The sequence below is a fragment of the Gnatocerus cornutus genome, chromosome 10 (assembly GCF_029298725.1).
Source record: "Gnatocerus cornutus isolate USDA-ARS CGAHR chromosome 10, icGnaCorn1.1, whole genome shotgun sequence".
NCBI classification, from domain to species: Eukaryota; Metazoa; Arthropoda; class Insecta; order Coleoptera; family Tenebrionidae; genus Gnatocerus; species Gnatocerus cornutus.
Genome location: NC_142242.1, coordinates 3,143,125 through 3,164,775, shown reverse-complemented (window position 1 = coordinate 3,164,775; position 21,651 = coordinate 3,143,125). Strand labels below are relative to the sequence as shown.

General features: G+C 35.1%; 2 protein-coding genes across 2 annotated transcripts; both read left to right on the top strand.

The window, feature by feature from the left end:
* The first annotated feature begins 9,560 nt into the window (after positions 1–9,560).
* On the top strand, positions 9,561–10,516 carry LOC148167167 (ER membrane protein complex subunit 3-like). The gene is made up of 4 exons (XM_088048147.1): positions 9,561–9,718; positions 9,763–10,013; positions 10,062–10,223; positions 10,270–10,516. Exons 1-4 carry the CDS (start codon positions 9,567–9,569, stop codon positions 10,431–10,433), a joined length of 729 nt encoding a protein of 242 aa, XP_087904273.1. The 5' UTR covers positions 9,561–9,566; the 3' UTR covers positions 10,434–10,516.
* A 285-nt stretch (positions 10,517–10,801) lies between these two features.
* Positions 10,802–21,589, top strand: LOC148167166 (uncharacterized). Its single transcript, XM_088048145.1, has 10 exons — positions 10,802–11,051; positions 12,439–12,503; positions 14,279–14,490; positions 14,541–14,703; positions 16,622–16,842; positions 18,173–19,404; positions 20,190–20,405; positions 20,598–21,054; positions 21,099–21,299; positions 21,351–21,589. The coding sequence occupies exons 2-10, from the start codon at positions 12,467–12,469 to the stop codon at positions 21,549–21,551; spliced, it is 2,940 nt and encodes a 979-aa protein (XP_087904271.1). The 5' UTR covers positions 10,802–11,051; positions 12,439–12,466; the 3' UTR covers positions 21,552–21,589.
* Positions 21,590–21,651: the final 62 nt, after the last annotated feature.

Here is a 21,651-nt window from a genome sequence, read left to right as displayed (position 1 = left end):
TTTCCATTGCAAGTCTTAATGTTTCAATGGAGCTGAGCTACTTATAATAATTCAGTGTAATTAATAACGAACGTACAGAAGTTGCCTCATACTGATTTTGATTGGTTATTACTTTATGGCCGGATGTATATGTTACATAGTGCTAACTATACATCGTTATTTACACTCTTGTAACATGAACGCATCATTAAAATAATTATTTATCGGGTTGATTGGAAAAATAAGTGGATTTTTTGCTTACCATGGCCAAAATAGTTACCCTCTGATTCTACCCGCCCACGGTTTGGATTTATGAGGGATGCGTGCGTGCGTGTATATCTATATTTCTCACGACTATTCATTAATATCTCATGCTACTAGAATATAAATTAATCATTTTTACAATCATTGATTTAGTGATAGCCCTGTATAAAAGTTATCTACACTATTAAAACTATCATTTAGACTCGTTCCTTACTTGGTTGCGTTAATCACATACATCATGTAATTTATATATAGTACACAAAGGCCTCTGTTCCGGATATTCAATTGACCATTGCTCTAAGCGACTCTTAAATTATATATTAATTTTTACACCACATGTCACTTACTTAAAATATTGTACCTAATAAATTTGTTTTTAGCACATAAATATACATAACGTTTCTACTTTACTGTTATTACGACCTACTATAATCTTTTCTAGACACATTTTTAAAACTAATTCTACCAAAAACAAATTAATGTCGCTCGGAATTTTCTTTATCACATTAATCTACTTTTTATTTTCTACTGTAACAAAATTAGATATATAGTGGAGGTGGCCGCTTTCCTTCTGATCCTCAATCTGAGCAGGTATACAAACGCACTTTTTACCTTAGGGGTGTCGTAAACCTTCCCAAAAGAATAGAAGAATCGAAGCATAAAATTCGGGTAATTTGAAGAAGTTCCTAGTAATTCCTTTACACAAAATCTTTAATCTGACTAGTCAACAAATTTTGCACGAAATTTGTATTGGATCAGTGAAAAGTCTTTTCTATTTGTAGAAAAAGTTTTTTTTAGTTCACCGAGTCCACTTTTCATTTTTTCAGGTTCGCTTAACAGTTCGCAAAATCCTGAAACTTTATAATACACCGTTGAAGGTAATTAAATAAGCTTTCTAACGAACTATAAAAGTCGGGAGGAGAGTCCGTTTTTGCCAAGATATTTCAATAAAACTAAAAAAATTTGAAAAACGAACAGTTTTAACATGTCATGAAACTCACTCAAATCTGTCAAAAGTGAAAATACTAAAGCTGTGAAAATACCTAAAAAAATAAAAACTGCTTTTTTGAGTAGAGCATAGAAATTGGTACTTTGATTTTTTTAAAACCCCCTTTTAAAATCGTTTTTCTCGCGATTTTTAGCTTAGAAATCGAAATCCAAATTTTAATTTTTTCAATGTAAAAGTTAGCTGCTTCTCAGTCTCTAATTCAGACTCGGTTAATATCTCGCTTATTTATGAAGCAATCTTTAAGTATTTAGAATCCGAAAAGGCAAGATTTGTTAAGATCGGTCTAGAAATAACCGAGTTATGAACGATCAAAGTTCAAAGTTCGATATTTCCGAAACTAAAAAAAAATTTTGAAAAACGGTTTGCGCCATTGTTTTTCTCGGCTCATTCTACTTTAGAGTAAGCCACCAAAAGTCAAAAATTCGATGGTCAATTTTTTGGTCAAAAAAATTTGCGACTGAATCGATGAAAAATTTTCAATTTTTCGTTTTTCGATTGCCTCTCGTAAACTACTGGCCCGATCGATCTAAGATTTGGCCAGTCGATAGATCTCGAGCTCCTCTTTCGATCGACAAATCAACAATACTAAACAAAGTTTTCGCCCCGAAGTAGCGTCTTGAAAATGACTCTAAAATCACCCTCTGAAAATCTAATTCGGTCGATATCTCGGTTATTTGTTAATGAAATGTGAGCTATATGGGTTCAGAATTTTGCGCTGAATCCAAAACCACCCTTGTTTTTCTTGTACGCCAACAAATAACTGGGTTAGAGGTGTTTGCAATTTTGGGTTGTCGCCAAAGGACCAACATTTTAGAGGTTCGAAAACGATTTTCCCCGATATCTCCGGAATTATGGCAAATATAAAGAAACCCTTTTCGGTATCGATTTTCTCGCAATTTTTTACTTTACAAATCGATCTTAGACAGTTCGAATTCAAAATTTTCATTTTTTTAATTTAGAAGTTAACTGCCTTTCAGTCTCTAATTCAGACTCGGTTAATATTTCGCTTATTTATGATTTATTTACCAATTTACAATTTAATTTACGATTTAAGCAGGAATAATGTAACTTTACTTGGCCATCAAAAGTACCTCGGATATTGCAGTTGTGTTTATATTGCAGATTTCCGTTTTTTTATAGTCGTTAGTGTAGAGCTAAGTATGTACAATAAAATTTGAGTACATATATTTATAAACTATATTTGCTTAGATACTCAAAATTTTGCAACCATCATTATCATATTATCAAATTAGCCAACAAGTAAGTACGGATTATCTTGATCAAATTAAAGCAGTCAATAAAGATTAACAAGTCGATTATGCAGTTTTTGCAAATAAATTAAGCACAATTTTGAATATATGCTTAATTTAATGATTGGTTACAGGTCATTATCAACCATATGTATGCAATGAAGGTGGTAGATCCATGAAATGGTACAAACAATCCGGTTGTATGTGCCCATACATGGGATGCTTATTAATCCTTTTTTTTTAAAGTACTATTAAATTTTCTTGGTTGTTAATAGATTACACGTTTCACAAAATAGCAGTATCGTATTAAAATTATTATTTATAGTTATACCTGTTATGTGGCTGTGGCGATAATTTGATATTGTTGGGAAAATTAATTCAAGTTTTATAACTTGCTAGCTTCTGTCCGTCCTTTATCCTGTAAAACTACTAAATTTAGGAGTTTCAGTTTCTCCTTTGAACGGCTGCTTCTTCGCGATCAGATACACTGACACTGACTAATTTAAATAAAATTGATCGTATAAAATATAAACGCCGCTGGGTATCCAGTTATCAAAAGTATAAAAATCCACATGAAATATCAAATATTTGTTTTCAGCTGGAGCTTTATTGATACTTAACTGGTCCGTATTCATAATCAGATAATTACCCAGAAGGGACGATAAAAAATATTTCGATAAGAATCTGAATTCGATCAAATTGCAAAATGGAATGCCGAAAAGTAGCGACGTTGCCAAAGTGACTGTTGCAGAGTTCAGGCATGTTCCCGCCTACTTTTTACTTATATCTGAGCTCATTACGGCCCATTTGTATGCCGGTATCGTTGGGTGCTTATATGGATAGAAGCAGCCATCGTATGTCCACTGTCTTTTTTACCATGGTCTATTTCCGCTAAAGATATTTCAAATGGATACGCTTCGGCTGACAATACGATTTATTGTTTTATGACTGATTGTAAGTAATGTGTATGTGTGATTAAAATGTATTCGTTGGAATTATTCTTTCGATATATAAAAGAGCGATAGCCAGATCTTAACGATCATTCTTTGGACTCGTCAATTCATCGTAAATCTTTAATATCCAGCTTTATCTACCTTCTAAAAACACAAAAATGTCAAATGCACTTTTTTGATACCAAGATTGCAACAGCTTTAATATAATCTTAGATGTATATAAAATTATTATTTTACAGGCTATAATTATTAATTTTTATCTACGTTATAAATAATGGGTAACAAAAAAAAATATCGAACAAACCCAAGAAAAATGTTGTTTTTGGCAAACTTTCCCCTAACTTGCAATTGACACTATTCCATTTTTTTTAAATAAGAAATTATACTTTGACGAAACGGTTACTTAGGTATGCACACTTATGCATTACGAAAACATTTCCGGTTTCCGGAAAATCCCCGTGCCTAAAACCTGTGACCCAAAATCTGGTTTTTAAACCCCAAATGCACCTGCGATATTTAAATTTCTCTAGTGGGTTGCATATAATCTATGAACACCATAAATCGTGTTCAATAAAATCATCCGAATCATATCATAAAGTCATCCCACTTGAACATCTGAAAAAAAAAGTATTTTGTTTCAATGATCTAACGTCTTGGATTCTTAGAAGGTGTTGACATTTACAATCCATTCTCGGATTACTATTGGTTCTGCATTGAGGTCACTAGTTTCCATAAAAATTAGACTTTGTTTAAAAACAGCAGGAAACTAAGTTATTGTGTTATTCAATTATAATTAAGAGCTAATTAAAAATTAAGATTTAGACCTTCAATAACTGAAAGCTCGTCCAATAGAACGGCCGGAAATTCTGGAGATATTGTTGAAAATACTCCTTTTCAGGAGTGGCATTTTGGTTTTGTAAATATGTCTAAAGTACGGTATGTGTAAAATTTATGTACCTGCGCCATCGTTGATATTTAATTATAATTATAGATATTTAAGTACATACATGGTATATGGATAATTAAATTTTATTCACACTTGGGATTTATTAAAGGTGAGACACCCACGTATGCTATTATATGACGTCACCACTACCAGAATCCCTTTTGGTTTGTTCATTTTAATTAAGCGGTGATGCGTGAAAATACTAGAGATTATGCTAATTAAATAGTAGTTAGATGGAAAGATAGTGCCCCCTCATATCTTCCAATTGTTTTAAAATTTATGGCTTATTTTAACAAATTATTGTAAAAAAAATTACAATCAATGATATATGATGGTAGAAATGACGTAGAAACGGTTCTAGGAACTATAAATAAAAATTTAAATTCAGATTCATTAAAAGTTGAATTGAGGTATCAAACGAATGGTATTTATTAATATTATAACTTGCAGTGAGAGTAAATTTACGCTGACGTTAATTCTGGATTCAGTTTTCTTAAGTTTGAATTTATGCTAAAGCGCGTCATTAAAAAATTGAGCGCTGATTATTCTTCATGAAGATAAAGAAAATAAAGTCGTCGTTAGTGTTAATTAATTACTAACATTAACGTTTGTAAGTTTTCCAGATGCAGAGATAAGAGAATATTAAGTAAAGGTCATGGCCAATGATGATAATGTAAATTTAAGGTGGCAAGGTTGCTTGTGGAAATTGCGATGGAAGCATATAAATTAAAGAAATTCCCGAACTGATTTCGCACATTTATTCCATTGGAAGCCGGTAAATAATTGGCAAAGTTTTTACCGACTCCTGTCTGAGAATTTTGGCAGTAATTTCAGCCATGTCTTTTTTGAAGAGACAAAATTCTGTTTGCACTTTGAGTATAGTAACAAAGGTCGCGTGCTCAAACTGCTAATTACTAACAAAAAAACAACAACAATAGCAGTTACAGCAACTGTAAAAAATGACTTTGTAGATAGCCTATATAAAAATGTCGTGTTGTTGTTAAACATTAATTTTTCTACAACCGCAATAATTTAGCAACATGAGAATTTCACAAAACCATGTCGCAAGTAGTGTCAAGTTTTATTTCCGCGACTTAAATTAATGGACAATAAAACTCTGATACCTGTCAAAATCCGAAATACTTCCACGTGTCATGCACTTGTGGAAAACCAGTTCGTTTTGACAACCGTTGGAGGTCCCACGAAGAGAAAACGGCTAAATTCTCGAACGGGGTAGAAAAATTTGATGGTCATCATAGAGTCCAACGGGTTTTGGATTCTTCACCGGACATCCGCAGTTCTCACGAAACTGTGCAACATGTGTCACTAGTAAAACTCGTATGTCCAGTTTTGGTCAGTCCGTTAAGGGTAGACAATCCAGGTTCATGGGTCAACTTCGGGTCACTTTAAGGGGTTCCCACGAGTGTCCTTTGTCCAGCACTGATAAATGGGGTAGTTTCGTTCCGTAGAAAGAGTTAAGCAATGGTCAAGTGAATTTTTAAAGGGTATTGAAGATGCGCTCGCTTTTTATGCACTGACCGGTTTCGCGACCCTTATTTGCATAAGGGCGCTTCTTACCGACACGTTTTCAGGATTTTTACCGTGCATGGTGACACGTTTATCCTACCTTTTTCGAATTACAAGAAAAGAAACAATCACAAGGGATAGACACTACCTGCGGAAAGACCAAATTTAACGATTTTAGCCCAAGAAACAATGAAGGAAAAAGGGTGAGAAACACCCTGATTGCCAATCAAACGGACTCGCATTTTTTACTCAGAACTGGTCTCTCAAGCTCCTGGTGTAACGGGCATTGTGTTCCACCCAACAAATGCAGGAATAGATTTTTCTGTGATTAATAAAACTGATTGCATGCAATATCTATAAATAAATATATGCAATTGATTTACATAATTTTTGTGTTCAAAGTTTAAATAATTTTGTTTCAGAAATGTCACCAGGAAATGAGAATACGTTAGTATTTTAACTTTCAACTTTCTAAAAAGACTATTTGCGCATTTTATAGTTTAAGTAGACATAGAATTTATCAAGTTTGAATTGTTTTATGTTGAAATAAGTTGTTTTATTTATTGAGGGAGAGAGCACCCGTAAAGAAAAATGTGGCTTGAAATCCAAGGAGGTAAAGAGTTAATATTCACCCTCTAGAAAATCCGGCGGTATCTCTATAAATCAATTGTAGTAAAAAATAACAGTATCAAAAGGTGTGATGATAATCGACCTCCCTGGAAGACGCAACCCTTGTTGATTCAACAAATGGTGGTTGATGCTTTTTTATAAGGGCATTATAGAGGTCCTATGCTCCCGTTCACTTTCTCTATGCATATTCAGTCATTCAGAAATGTTTTTGATTAGAATTGAATCCTATAGGAAACCTAAATAAACATAATTAGAGATTCATCCTAGAATTCAGATTTGGTAAATCGAGCAATTTGTATCCAGAACTAGTCAGTAAATCATTGAAATTAAGTAATTAGTGGCGTAAGTAATGTTAACAAGAACGTTACATTTGTTAATTATAATGCGCATATCAAATAAGTGCTCATAATTTTTAGTAAAGAAAAAATTGAAATTAATTAAAGGAAATCTGTCCAATGAATCATAGAGAGCCTACAATAAAACAAATATCTAACAAGTACATTTATTAAAGCTTGACAGAGACACCTATAAAAAGAGAAAATGTCTTAAGAATAAATTAATTCGTTGATGCAGCCGCTAGACAAATCAGTTTTTGAGAAGTCACAATTATTATAAAACCACTATAACGATTGGTTGAAGCTACAGTTGATAAACATGTGGGTATGACTGTTTGCTTACAGTCCGCCCATCTCTGTCATTTTCACTTATTTTTAGTCGCGACACGAGCAGTCTTGGTGGAGGTATTTTCGACCAATATCAGTTTCCTCCAATTTGCAGTAGTGAATAATCATCACATTTCTACAAGGAAGGACGAAATTAATTTAAGAGGTAGAAATATTTGTCCTGCTGCAACGACATCAATTACTGTTATTCGGAATGTAGGAGTGATAGAAATAATGTTTCCACATATCTTGCCATTGCAGTGAATATTAATGCCATTTAGGTAATCAAAAACGTGCATAAAATGCGCAAAGACACTCCATAAATAAGCTATCCTTGCTACAACTAGAAAGTGAATAATTACCACACATCATATGCGTATTGGAAGCATTTTTACCAACACGAACATGTTGCCATTATGGCAATTAACCCCGTTAGTGTGACAAGAAGTTTTTGGCTGAGGTCACCAGAATCACGCTGTAAATTAGTGCAGTGAAATTCGACAGATTATGATCTAGAAGTGTCGAAGTGACCCCTTCCTGACCCGACTTATCACCACTTGATCTAGTCCTCTATATACACATTCTTACAACATATAGTTGGCTCTCAACTGTAACAGCTATACTTAGTTGGATGGATAACTACAAAGAATTCCATCATGAAATTTTATTGCGTACATACTGAACAAAAATGGATATATCTTGCGTGCTTTTTGCAACCATTCTTTCTTATTGCAATTGTGGATTCTTTTAATGTAATTACGAACGCCAATTACTCGAATTTCTTTTTCAAGAATCTTGGTCGAGTTCACACAGCACCCATTGATTATTAAAAAAAAATTAATTAATTACGACTCGAACGTTTTAGGTATAAACAATTCCAAGAACGACTTGCTATAATTTATTGCAGATACATAAACAATTTAGTATCGGAGGCGACGTTTCGTATTTGTAAAATGTATCAACACCTGTGTTTCACAGAGGGAGATATGACCCTAAACTAGACATCTGTCAAGTGCAACAAGTCATTTAACAACCGGAAAAACTAGTGATTTTATTGAGTGAGTAAATATTTAGCGATTTACCGGTTAAGATGCCCCAACCAGTTCATCAGGTTCAAATTGTATCACTTACTATGAATGAATTTAGTCTGGTAATAGCTCTAACACAGTCAGTCACCACGCGCTTTTCGCCGAAAAGTGAAATTGGGGACTGAATCCTTGACCTTCAAAATTATTTATGATTATATGGCGCGCTTAGAAGATTTTCTTCATTCCTAATTAGCTTACGTAATCCTACAGATATTTCTGCATAAATTATTAGTTTACGCAAAAAATGCATTTTGGAGCCAGGTACGTTCTATTGACTTTTTCTGACGCCTCATCAATTACGCTCAGACGTCATCATAAAATCGTAAACCCACAAAGTAACTAACTCGTAAAAATATGTTTAAACCTGGCTTTAATATGTAACGACGTTTCTCTTATTTTATAGCGCAAATTTACTGCTTTATTATAGATGCTAATACACAGAATCGACATGATTCTATGTAAATTTTAGTTCGAAAAATAATTGAGTCGTAAAGATTAAAAACTAAAAAAATATAACACCTGATGGATGCAGATCTGACGTCTTTTCATTTTATAGTAGATTTTTTTCATCATCCAGACCAGATTTAAATCCTATCATATCCATAAATTCCACAATATACGATTATCCTTACATTAACCGAAGTACCTAATATTACAAAAATAAAAAAGCCTCGAAGGCCTTAAGCTTTTTACACAGAAAGACGGATTTTTAAATGTCAGATTAATTAACCGACGCACCAGGAGACATAAAATAACTGGAGAACTGAAGATCATAGTGAATGACACTACTCAAAAATACCGAAAAGAAGATAAAGCCTTGAGCGCTTCTTTTATAAATATTTATACGTTAAATCTGTTCCCATAATTATGCCAGTGTTGTAACTTCTTCCGAAAATTGATTAACCTTCATTTGGCCCATCATAAACCTTGTTTTATAATTAATGACAGCCATATAAACTTACTGAGATTTTTTAACAGAACATAATATATTGTCATATGAAAACCAGCATCATAAATTTACACGTGGTTAGTATCTTCATTATTGTTTTTAAAAGAAGTAATCCTAACTTGCTCCTATAGACAACCACCACTACACGCTCTAGCTCCACCACAAGATGGCGCCCCGTATTCTACCATTGCCACCGCTAAATTCCAATAAATTATTAACAATTTCTAGAGATCCCTTTAAACGACTATGAAATCGAATCGATTTTATTCATTTTTTATCCTTGAAATATTGATTGTGGTTACTTAGACCATGTCCGCCGACTTGATTGTTGATCCTCAAATTCGGAGCTGGGTATTTTTGCCCATTGCTGTGATAACATTTTTTGTAGGAATTTTACGTCACTATATTTCTCTTCTGATAACAGGACAAAAGAAACAAGACCGAAATGCAGTACAAGAGAGGTACGTGGTTATTCGTGGATCAAGCGTAAAAAGTGGTGTTTTAGTCAAATGATAATAAGGGCGCGAATTTTGCGCGAAAATGCCAAATATATACCGAAAGCGGCATTTTTGATGCGGAAACAAGCTTTTAATCGGGAAGATGGAGGGTACTTGACGCGGCGCCGACCAGTTTCGACGCAAAACATGATGGACCCTTCTTTAATGACGGATATGTTAAAAGGCAACTTGACTAATGTCCTCCCAATGATTGTGATCGGCGGTTGGATCAACTGGATGTTCTCTGGATTTATTACAAGTAATTGTAGTCTTATTGGGTGTAGCTACCAATCACTTTAAATTTCAGCCAAAGTGCCTTTTCCTCTTACTTTAAGATTCAAACCAATGTTACAAAGAGGTATAGAGTTGGTTCATTTGGATGCATCATGGGTTTCCTCAGCTTCTTGGTATTTTTTGAACGTCTTCGGGTTGAGAAGTTTATATACTTTAGTCTTGGGAGAAAACAACGGTAATGATTCGAAATTTCCAAATTTGGAGTCTATAATTGCTTGTAGCTGCTGACCAGAATAAGCAAATGGAGGAACAGATGTCGGGAGCGGTCCCCAACGACATTAAAGCACAATTGAAGGCAGAATGGGAGGCGCTGGAAATTGTTGAACATCGCTGGGTTTTGGAGGGAATTGAAAGTACTCTAAACCGCGCCAAAAAACAAAATTAGCGACACATATACAGGGATCTAGCCACCTTAGAGCGTGCATGTAAGATGGCGCTACCAATACAGATGCGCGGTTGTTTTTTATAACTTCGTACAAATAGTTAAAAAATTTTATTTTCACAATTTTGTACTTTTGATAAAAAAACACTTGACACTGAAACATCAAATTTGAAGTATTAGATTTATTAATAAATATTTAAATGTAGCTATTAAGTGTGTGTGCTCATTGCTTAAAATAACCTACTCCGATGCCAATATTATTCTACTTCCAAGTTTATTTGTTTATTTTGCCTTGTTTTGGTTGCTAGAAATTCAAATAAATCCAAGATAAAAATCACCTGTTGCAAGATGCTGGACGCATGCGTACTTTGACGATCTCATACCAGAATCCGTTGGTCACTGTAAAGTTCTCGTTCCGAGTAGAAGTATCGTGGTGTCACTTGACATAACTCTCATTTAAACAAATGAGCCATGTGATTTTGTGAATTTCATAAATTAAAAGTGTCGGGAAACACAATGGCGTTGATAATTTTTCAAAAGTGAAAGTTGATCCTGTCCAATTGGACTTTAATTAGCGGCTTTTTTGTGTTGTTTTTGAAAAGTTCACTTCTTTGGAATTTGGTAGGCGTTTTGTTGATTTCCTTGGATATTTATGCACATCTGTTAATTTCAAAGGGCTAATGTTCGAAATTTCAATTGCGTGTTGTTTTGTTAGTATTTGAATAATTTATTAAATGAATACCTGTTTTCAAAACGCTATTTTTAGCGATGATAATCGTTGAGAATTTAAGTTTATAACTTTTGCGTTATTGTTGCTAGAAGCGGTATTTGTTTAAACACATATTGTTATAAGTCAGGGCTATTTTCACAAGAGGCCTCACCTGTTGAATACCGAAAGGAACACAACAAATATTGAATTATTGTAAACTTATGCAAATAACGACAATTATAGTCATAAACTCACGGCAAATTTGCCTGACAAAAATAATTCCTCTCCACAAAAATTTTAAAAATTCCAGCATTTCTAAGAATGGTAGTTAAAAAGGTGTAAGTGGCGTAACTTGACCTCTCAGGTAGGGGAGGCGAGGGAAAATTGGCGCCAACGGCTGCACTTGCATCGTTCACTTGAACAAAAATATTTCTGGAAGTTACTTATCATGCCGTGAAGTGGCAATTATTTAATAACGAACATGACTAACATAATATGGGTCAGTTGGTAGTATATAAACATTGATAAGGTACTATGTGTTGGTTTTACGTCACACCTTTAATTACCTAATAAATTCTCTTCTACTAACCCCGAAGAAAAAACGGTACCAAATTTTTCCTTCTGCGTAGGACTGTTTTGTTTATCCAAAACATTCGTGTGGTGGGCCCGATGACCTATGGGAGCCACTTTTACACGTAGGCTGTCTTTGAAGCATATTTTCCATCGTCATAAACGCTCTATATTTAAGTATGTTTAATGTTAGTGTCATTTGAGTCTTGTACAAACTTCCCAATCCATTAATATCTCTAATCAGTTTTTCTTAGGCTACCGCACTCCAGATGTTGCAAGAAGGCAATTTCCTAACAAATAAACAGACAATGAATTCAGCTACGTCTCTAATGATTACAATAGATATTCAAAGTGAAAACCACCCAAAGCATTTAGATATTCTGCACACGTGCAACAATAGTGCTCACTGATTAATTCAGAATTTAAATGGTTTCATGTTTATCTAGCGTGTTTCTTCAGAAGTAGTGTGTAGTTTTTAGCAACGACCTTTTGCCAGTGCAGACCAAAATGGAAATAAAAAGCAAAGTGTCCAACCTTTCAGTTTAATTATACTACTAGAAAATAAACATTAAAAATGTGATTTTAAATAGCTTCATTCATTAAGTAAAAATAGCCTAGGTAAATGACTTGAGTGAGAATAAAACTGTTTTAATTCGAACGTTATCAATATCATATGAAACTCGTACAATGATATTGATTTTTTTGATAAGTTATCTAATTTTGTTTCAGTGCCGCAAATTCTGGAAGATAGCTGAGAATGTCGTACTCACAAAGTCTAAGAACCAACGACAATGGTGAGTGTCTAATTTTAGCCCTAGTGAAAATTTCTAGAAATTAGAGGTAGAGAACAACTTTCTCGAATGATTAAAACATAAATCTAATTTATCGACCACGCTGTAATTTTTAACCCCTTCTATGTCGTCAATATTTGGATAAAATGCACGCAGGTGTGGAGATTGCTTTCTAATCGTTTGTTCAGAAACGTCCTCATTTATTTCTCGTGTTTATTTATAACTTTACAATGAATAATTCGTCGCACGTATAAATAACTGAGATGAGGTTGGGTGAGTGGCTACAAAGCCACATCTTTTGAAAATCATTCTAGAAACGCCCACTTACCAAATCTGGTATCACTTTCCGAATTCAAGTTCACTGACTTGGCTAATTTTACTACGGGATTTTCTTTCCACTTTTACTTTTATTTTTGTTGCATTACTCAAAGAATGACAGGCGGTAAACTAATCAATCATTTTTCTGGAGACAAGAAAAAGAGGCATAAGTCCAGACGTCTCCAAATTTGAAACAAGAACTTTCTCTAAATAAAATTAATCGCTCAATTCATCGAACAGCTGCGATTTTATTCGAAAAAACGCAGCTATTTTCAGTGCAAGCTGCTTACAAATATTTTTCATTTCAAACTATTTGATAGTATTACCAGCGCTCAGTCTTATCGTCTTATCAACTTATCGTTATCAGATAATTCTGGCTTCTGCGTGTATGAGTAAATAGCACGTGCTTTAATAAAAATTTATTAGGGTGCTCTCTGATATCGTTTTTCCACAACAATGAATTTTTTTTGCATTTTGTAAGTCAGACGGGTGCCATCAAAATGGATGGAGTTTTAGATTTTAAAATCCACTTAAACGTTCCAGAGTTTTATTAGTCCATCTCGGTAGATTGACAGATTGAAAATCGCTTTGACCTGGATAGGACTGGCGGCGCCTTCTAATTCAGTTTTTTGCGTCTTTACTCAACTTAATTGAAAAAATGAATACAAAGTGAATCATTTCGTTGAGTTATGTAAACGTGAAACTCGTACAAACTACTTAAGCTATATAGTGGAATCTCGACATGTTAATTAGCACTAAACTATAAGCGTAGAGATAATGGAAAAGTCAAACACTGTAAATTTAATACAATTGAGTTCATGAGCTTTTCTCCACCTGTGTCATCCAGATGTAATTTTGTACGAGACAGATACATTTGGTGACGTCTGTGGCAACCGTGGGAACGCATTACCAGATGCCGACACAATAAATATTTAACGTATATCATTTTTTTCCAATTACACATCTGCTCATGATTATGTTTTAATTGCGAATAAATAAAACAATTGTAAAGCTTGATGGGTTAATAAATCTTATTTATTGGGCAATGATTGGTATATTACTGAGATTTTATTTTCTAATAAAATTTCGATGTGTAAACTATCAAGGGAAATCATAACATCTGTCGATAATTTCGCAATTAAAATCGTGGGAGCAATTAACAAGGCGTCGTGTTCTAAATGTTAGTTTTTGGGAGTCGGTTTCAAGGCGTTGTTGGAGTAATTTACTTCTTAAATTTACCGGTAAATGATGAAATTTAAATTTAGAGTAGGAGTTTAAATGACTTCACTTTCCCTGATTGATGAAGGCGTTGGTATCAAAGGGTTTTTCACTTGTGCGTAAATATAGAAGCCACAGAAGTGTGTAATTTGAGGCTATATTAGAATTAATTGCTTGGAAGACTTATATTTTTGTATCTTTGAAGTCTGACAAGCTAATTAAATGTGGTTATGTTGTTGCAGGGTACATTTGGGATGGCAGTACTTGTTCTTGTTGCCCATATGGGTACCATATCGATCTTGACTTCGTTCGATACTGTGAATCTGTCAGTCAAGAAGCTGACAGAACAGGATCGATCAAACGACGTAAAGATCGACGTCGACAGCGACAATCCATGGAGGTTTTATTGGGAATTACACCCCCAGTTATAGCCACTTTAGAGCAAAGTTACAAGGTATTGTTGGTAATTTTCTCACGTAGAGGAAACGAAGTTTCATTTTTTAGCCCATTCAAGAACAGGAAGCTCCGAAAATAAGTCAGACGACGAACACACGATTTCCCGTAAGCCAGGATGCTTTGGACGATGCAATCTCTGATTTTGAAAGGACTTTGCAACGATCTAAAAACAAATTATCCAATAATTTACCAGATGTCACAGCGGTTTCAGGTTAGTGATCTCTAGGATTAAGTGCGGAAAAAGAAACCTTGGATTTTGTTATTAATGCTCATTGTAATCATTTCAATTACCGATAAATGGAGTTAAAAGCAATGCGTCATTCTGTTTTGAACAAATTAATGATCGGAAAAAATTCAGTGATTCAACGATTAATTAAATACCGGTGAATAAATATTTGCTTGTAAATTTTCACAAAATTACAGGACCCGAAATTAGTGTTTACACGATTTTTTTACATTCGGTGTTTTGTAATTGATTAACTTACGACATTTAGAAAAATATGATGAAAGCGAATATTTACAGCCCACGCCACAATACCAACACAAGGTTACAAACGCACCATATTTTTATAGCTGATTCGAAAATGTTGGTTTTTCAGAAAACTCACTCTTTGAATTGTCACGTTTAAAGTGTTTACTTCTCTAGGTTTATTTAAATCTTTTGAAATCGTGTTTTTATTAACGACACAGTTGTAATTATTTAATAAAACAACTAAATTATGTGTTGAATGGCCTCGAAAAAATATTTATTGCCCACTACTCAAAACCAGAATTAGCATTGTGATTTTCATTGATCGATTTTCTAATAAATTAATGTGGTGTCATCGAACTGCGTGAATCAACCCGAAAATTGTTTTCCGGGTTGAGGGTGGAGGAGTTTTATTGTAATTTTTTATTCTTGTTTCCTGTCCATATCGTTGATTACTTGAATTTAATGAAAGCCCATTCATAGGAATGTCTTTATAAAGGTTTGCAATTTTTTTGTCCGGGCCTTGAAAAATTTTTGTTCGTTACTACTGATGACTTGTGTTATTATTATTGATCATAGTGACTGAAATTAATGTTTGTGAATTTATTGATCAAAATATTGAAGTCAACGAACTTCAATTAAATTTACAATGATTTTACAGGTGTCGTCAGTGGCTTCATTGTGATCATTGTTTTCAAAAAATGGTCTGATCAAACGAAATCTAGTTATCGAGAGAGTAATTCTAAGAAAACTAGATATGATGTCGATATAATTTTTTGTTCCGGTATCTTCCTCGATTATCTGATAACGTGATAACTTTCCACATTGCCAATAATCGTGAATACAAAAAGGTTTCCATTCCTGCCCCTCCTTCTCGTATGATAAATCGGATATACAATGCATTTCATAATTGCTAAGTACAGTAAGAGCGTTAATTTCAATTATAAAGACATGTCCTTAAAAAGCGTTGACACAAGCAGTGCTAATGAGAAAAAATGTGATAAAATATTGAGTAAGTCAAGAAAATTGGTTATTAACTATTTAGAATGTCAATTGATTGCAACCTTTATGAGGTTTTCTTGGGCTGTGACATTGAGATTTTGTTTGTCGATTGTAAATATTGACAGTGTGTACTGAAGCGCGTATTTTTGAACTGAAGTGTGTCGGTGATAACGCGGGAAACTTGGTTCGCACGAGCTGGAGGCTCATTGTTTCATCGTTTTTGCGTAACTGTGTGGATACAGTTATGGTAATGCAGATATTAATGATAATTCGACGTAACAAAAGAAAGCCGCAACGGCCCTTCCACTTTTGATTCTTCGCGAGATAATTCTTCGGATTGTGCGCAGCCGCGCGTTGGTTATACCTGGCTAACTTTACAACTTTCCTGTCTGAGTTAAATAGTTTTATTTTGTAGATATACAATGTACGAAACAATACACCGAGTATTTGAAAATAAAGTGATATAGGAAGCTCGTAATGAGTGACATGGAACGGGTGGACTTGTACCGTATTTGTGTTTCAGTGTTGATGTGTTGTTACGTCGCGATTCGTACGCTAATTATTTATATAGATAAAGTCATTTACATTGATCCAAAGTTATCAGAAAACTTTTATTGTATATGGGTGCGATGTTTTGACCGAACTTTGTTATGTCCAGAGACCATCAAAAGAGTTCCATCGAACTCATCGATGTCTTCGACGTCTGGCTCCAGTATGACGGTGTTACCTGAAACAGCGAACCGCGACTTCGACACGGTCAGTATAGAGTCATGCGGATTGAGCCCTTTAGCACTACAAAGCATCAGAGAACAAATGGCAATCAGCTTAGAAAGGACAAGGAATCTCGAAGATCAAGTTAAACTCATACCGCAACTGAAGGTACGTACATTTTGCCAAGTGTAATCAATAGAGCGCTTCCTGTTTCCGCTGAATTAAGTGCGCTAAACTGAGATGAAAGATAGTTTTTCACACGGTTTCCTTTCAAACGGTACTTCCATTCCATTTGAGGCACCTACTTCGCATATAATCGATTGATAACGGCTATCATTCAAGTTATTTTGCCAACAAGTTGCGCCTTTATTGATCATAGTGCGTAGAACTTAATTAACATTTTAAAACACATTTTATTGATTTTTTCGTATTTTTACGATGTTCAAGAAAGTTTGTTTTCTAAACCTGAACTCCCGAACACGTGGTCAGGTGTTTAATATTGCAAGGATATTGAGTCGGTTTTTAGGGTTCTCTATCGGTGAAGCTTTTAGTCGGAAATTGCCTTTGTTTTGTCGTGACTGATTTTCTGACATTTCCATTGTTTCAAGCAAACCTAAACGACACACGTCAATATAAGTGTGACCGCTGCACCGGCGGCTGAGTAAGTTAACAGTACTTATTTCATATTTATTTATTTACTTATTTATTTATTTATTTCGTAAACGCGCTTATCACTTACCCACAGTTTTTACCTTGATTTCATATTTTGAGCACTATCAATTAAAATGTTCGAAAATTAATGTTCTGTGAATTTTCCTTATTGATTGCATATTCAAGTAAATATAGAATAGGCGATGTCAACGAACCTGTTCGTGAAGCAATCAGAAAATGATTTTCCGGGTTCAGGGGTGGACAAATCGGTAGTTTCATTGATGAAAAACTTAAACGTTTTTATGAACTTCCAGAAAGCTATTTTCATATTAATTGCGTCGCAGCGATTAACCTTCCGCTCTTTTCAATTTTCTCAATTAGCAAGGTTATAGTATTGGGTCAATACAAATTGGTTGGACGAATAATTAATTTTAAGATTTTAGTTTCGCGCCAAATTTCGCCCGGGCAGCAAAATTTCAATTTTAAAGAATTCGTCCAACTTCCAGTCAGATTCTTATCAATCTACGAATCACAATAATTTCACAACTGCTCAAGTTAATTTCAATCGATCTGTGTAATTGTACTGAAATCCCATTCTGAGAAATAGCAAACATGCAAAGCAAGTTTCAGTTCATTTGACACGTAGTGAGTCACACTATATTGATTGGTGTTTTTTTTTTTTGTAAAAGAACAAAGAGTTTGCACGACAATCGACGTGCTCCTTCATGTTCATTCAATTATTTGGCAATCAAAAAACTTTCTAGTAAAATAATTAGTTGCTATTACACACGTTGAAGAAAAACCGGTCAAAAGTAAAGTTTTAATTGAGAAACGTGTTTTTCCGTAGGATCAACTCGTGTCGCTGAAAGAAGAAAACCGGCGACTCCTCCTCCAACTGAAAACTGAAGAAACGCAGAATAATATCAACGCTAATTATATTAGAATTTTTCCCAATAACCGCATGAAATCTCAATCTTTTACAAACATCGATAAATTGGATGGTAAAAAAGAGCCGCCTCCGCCGCCACCACGGAAAGATTTCGGTGTTAATTGTGGTGTCTTAACAAGGAATGTTGGAGTAGGTCATCAAAATCCGAACACGAAGACTGTATCAACAACGACTTTCGAAGACGCACCAGTAGATAAATGGTTCAACGAGAAAATTAAATTTATGAATAGCCAAAATTTGGCCAACAGTCAGAAGAATGTCTCTAGATCGACCCAGACTCCCGGTAAAGAATCCCGAGGGATTGCTAGTCAAACTGTCGCAAAACCTGCTGTTCCAAAATTGGAGACTTCAACGCAGACGACTGAAAATAAAAAGTATTTCGCTCACGCAAGTGTGGCGGCTTTCCCCAAGTGCAAAGACTTCAGTGTTCAAAAAAATGTGGAAGTTTACAATGTAGGCACGTCGGATGACACCATCAGTGATGTTATTTGTGAGAAATGCAATGTTTTTAAGTGTAGTATAGGTGTAGGAGGTGACAGCAGCGAAGATGCCCACCTAAGTCCCGTGTCTTTGGCGTCCCTCATGGGTCCCAGAAGCAAATCGTTCAATTTAGGAGACGATCGACTGAACTTCACTTCAAGAAATCGGACTGTTGCCTGTCAGTACGAACCAATGAACGGTGTAACAAAAGCATCGCAATATGAGCCAAATGGCGTCAGCAAGGCGTGCCAGAGTGAGAATAAAACAGCCTCCAAAGGATGTCAATGCGAAACGAAATCAATAAATAAAAATACACAATACGAGAACAACTCCGTTTCGAAAGATACCGATACCAAAGATCTGATTAATTCCATCAGCAGGCATGTCGCCTGCGAGGCCAAAGAACGTAAACCTGAGACCACCAACGCTGGTTGCAATACTTTGGATACCGAAAAGAACGTTTGTGTGAAGTGTACAAATCGAGAAAAAGAGGAAATTGCGAAGAAAGATGGAAGTCCTGCACCTTCCAAGATTCCGAGGCCGCAAATACCTACAACACCTGTAGAAAATAGAAAGTTCAGACGACAGGATACTTATACGAAAATATACTCTTCGCCGACGGAAAAATCGCCGGTTTCTTCAACTCTGGGGTAGGTAGATTCAAAAAATAGTTATGAGTAGAAAAAATTCGATTGATTTAAGAAGACACCAGCGGCTAATTACTTAATGCCTGGCTTTAACGAGCTTTTGACACACCCACTGTCTCCAATTCTTTGGTGTTGAGTTTCAGGTCTTGATTTATTTTTGTACACGAAGATAAAAGAAAAATTGATGATATTTCTAAATATACGCTCGCGTTCACATAAATTTAGCCGGAACGTTTAAATGAGCGCTCTTAAATCTAAAAAAGTTTTGGGGTAAACAAACCACTTCTTAAAAAGTAATTGGCATAATAACCTTTTTGTCGTTTAAACTGGAATTAGCTAAGGGAGTTTAGTCCCAGTAAAACCATTTGCTTTGCATAATTGCGAAATGAGTTTTCCAGTCCAAACTGTGGTTTCTCTCGCGGTTATTATTACTCTCATTGAGTCTGTCGCAGCCACAATTTCCCACTCTGCCTTGCCTTTTTCTTACTAAATTGCTCGTTAAGTTTAATGCGAAAACTTTTCGTCCTTGAAATCTGTGCCAGAAGGGCAGTTGTGTTCCAATCAATTAATGACTCAGCGCCTGCGCTTTCAACCCCTATTACTATCGATAATACAACCAAAACAAAACGTTTCACCCGCTTAAATAATATGCTTTGATTTTGTTTGCAACCGGATGTTAAGTTCAAAAGAGTGTAATCAAAATGCCCATTGCTCTTACATGCATCAACATATACTTTTGACGAGGTAAAATAATATATTATGTAATTTTTTTATTTTTTCTGGTTCAGGTTGTCTGGGCTTGATTTATCACCGAAATCACCAACAAAAGAACTGCCGAGTCCGCTAGATAAGGTCAAACAGAACTTCAAGTTCCCTGAAGTTAACACTGCTCAAAATGGGGTTAATAATAGTCCTCCTACGAAAGTCCAAGTGCAAGAAACTACACTGCCATTGCCGGAAACAGCCCTTTTCAACCCCTCGGCAGCTCAAGTACACAGGAAAAAGTAAGTGAAGGCGAAATTTCGTTTTGGTGCCTCATTAATTGTGTTCAAAGTACCAGAGACTAACAACTTAATTGTCTGCCGATGTTAACGATCGGATATTTCCATTTTATTAGCAACGCTTACATAAGACTGGTCAAGGGCAAAGCCGCACAAATGAAGACTGCGAAATAAACCCTTTTGTTTTTGTTTCAGAGCTGTGCCAAGTAAAGAAATGCAAGGTGCGATGAAAGTACTTAACGACTCCCTCCATAAAAGCCAAACAAACCAAAACAAAAACCAGAAGAATCACAATGCAGTTAATATAGTCCAACAAGAATGGTTTAAAATTTCGAGTCTTTTCACAGCTAATCCGTTAGACGTTGAAGATTATTTAGATGCTTTTGAAGAGGTGTCTTCAGTTCTCCTGCAATACGTAGTCAATATGACCGATGAAAGCGGCAATACGGCAATGCATTACGCTGTATCTCACGGTAACTTTGACGTCGTTTCCATCCTCCTCGATTCAAAAGTTTGTGATATTAATAAACCGAATAAGGCTGGCTATACAAGTGTCATGTTGGTATCTTTGGCAGAAGTCAGGTCCCAAACACACGCCAATGTTGTACGAAGGCTCTTCCAATTAGCTGATGTTAATATCCGAGCGAAACAGGTAAACTTCCATAGTTATTTGCTTTTATTATTTTAATATTACAGCATGGTCAGACTGCTCTTATGTTGGCTGTGAGCCATGGTAGACTAGACATGGTGAAAATGTTACTAGAAGCAGGTGCTGATATTAACATCCAAGACGAAGATGGTAGCACCGCTTTGATGTGTGCTGCCGAACACGGTCATTTCGAAATTGTTAAACACTTCTTGAGTCAACCGGACTGTGACTCCAGTATTACCGATGTGGTAAGAGTCAAATGTTGGAAGTTGGTGAAAATATCATCGTTTTTTTTTAAGGATGGAAGTACCGCGCTTAAGATCGCAATGGAAGCGGGTCATAGACATATCGGAGTATTACTTTATGCTCATCAGAGGAATATTCAAGGATTTGGGAGAAAAAAATCAAAACCCGCGAGCCCAAAAACCCCATCTTCGCCCTTGCCTCTACGAAGCAGTCATCGTGCCTTAACTGATACTAAAACTACTAATCTTAAGTAGTTACTTGTTAAATGTTTTAATAGTATAATGTTAACAGTGTGTCATATTTAGTTTTATGTCATTTTAACGTGTTATAGAGTAGATGAAAGTAACCGTTTGT

Excerpts from the sequence above, each read along its gene's own strand:
- LOC148167166 (XM_088048145.1), top strand. The coding sequence starts at position 12,467 with ATGTCGTACTCACAAAGTCTAAGAACCAACGACAATG. Across the intron at positions 16,843-18,172 it reads AACTCATACCGCAACTGAAG|GATCAACTCGTGTCGCTGAA; the intron begins GTACGTACATTT and ends GTTTTTCCGTAG. Across the intron at positions 21,300-21,350 it reads ACTCCAGTATTACCGATGTG|GATGGAAGTACCGCGCTTAA; the intron begins GTAAGAGTCAAA and ends TTTTTTTTTAAG.
- LOC148167167 (XM_088048147.1), top strand. The coding sequence starts at position 9,567 with ATGTCCGCCGACTTGATTGTTGATCCTCAAATTCGGAGCTGGGTATTT. Across the intron at positions 9,719-9,762 it reads CGAAATGCAGTACAAGAGAG|TCAAATGATAATAAGGGCGC; the intron begins GTACGTGGTTAT and ends GTGGTGTTTTAG. Across the intron at positions 10,224-10,269 it reads AGTCTTGGGAGAAAACAACG|CTGCTGACCAGAATAAGCAA; the intron begins GTAATGATTCGA and ends AATTGCTTGTAG.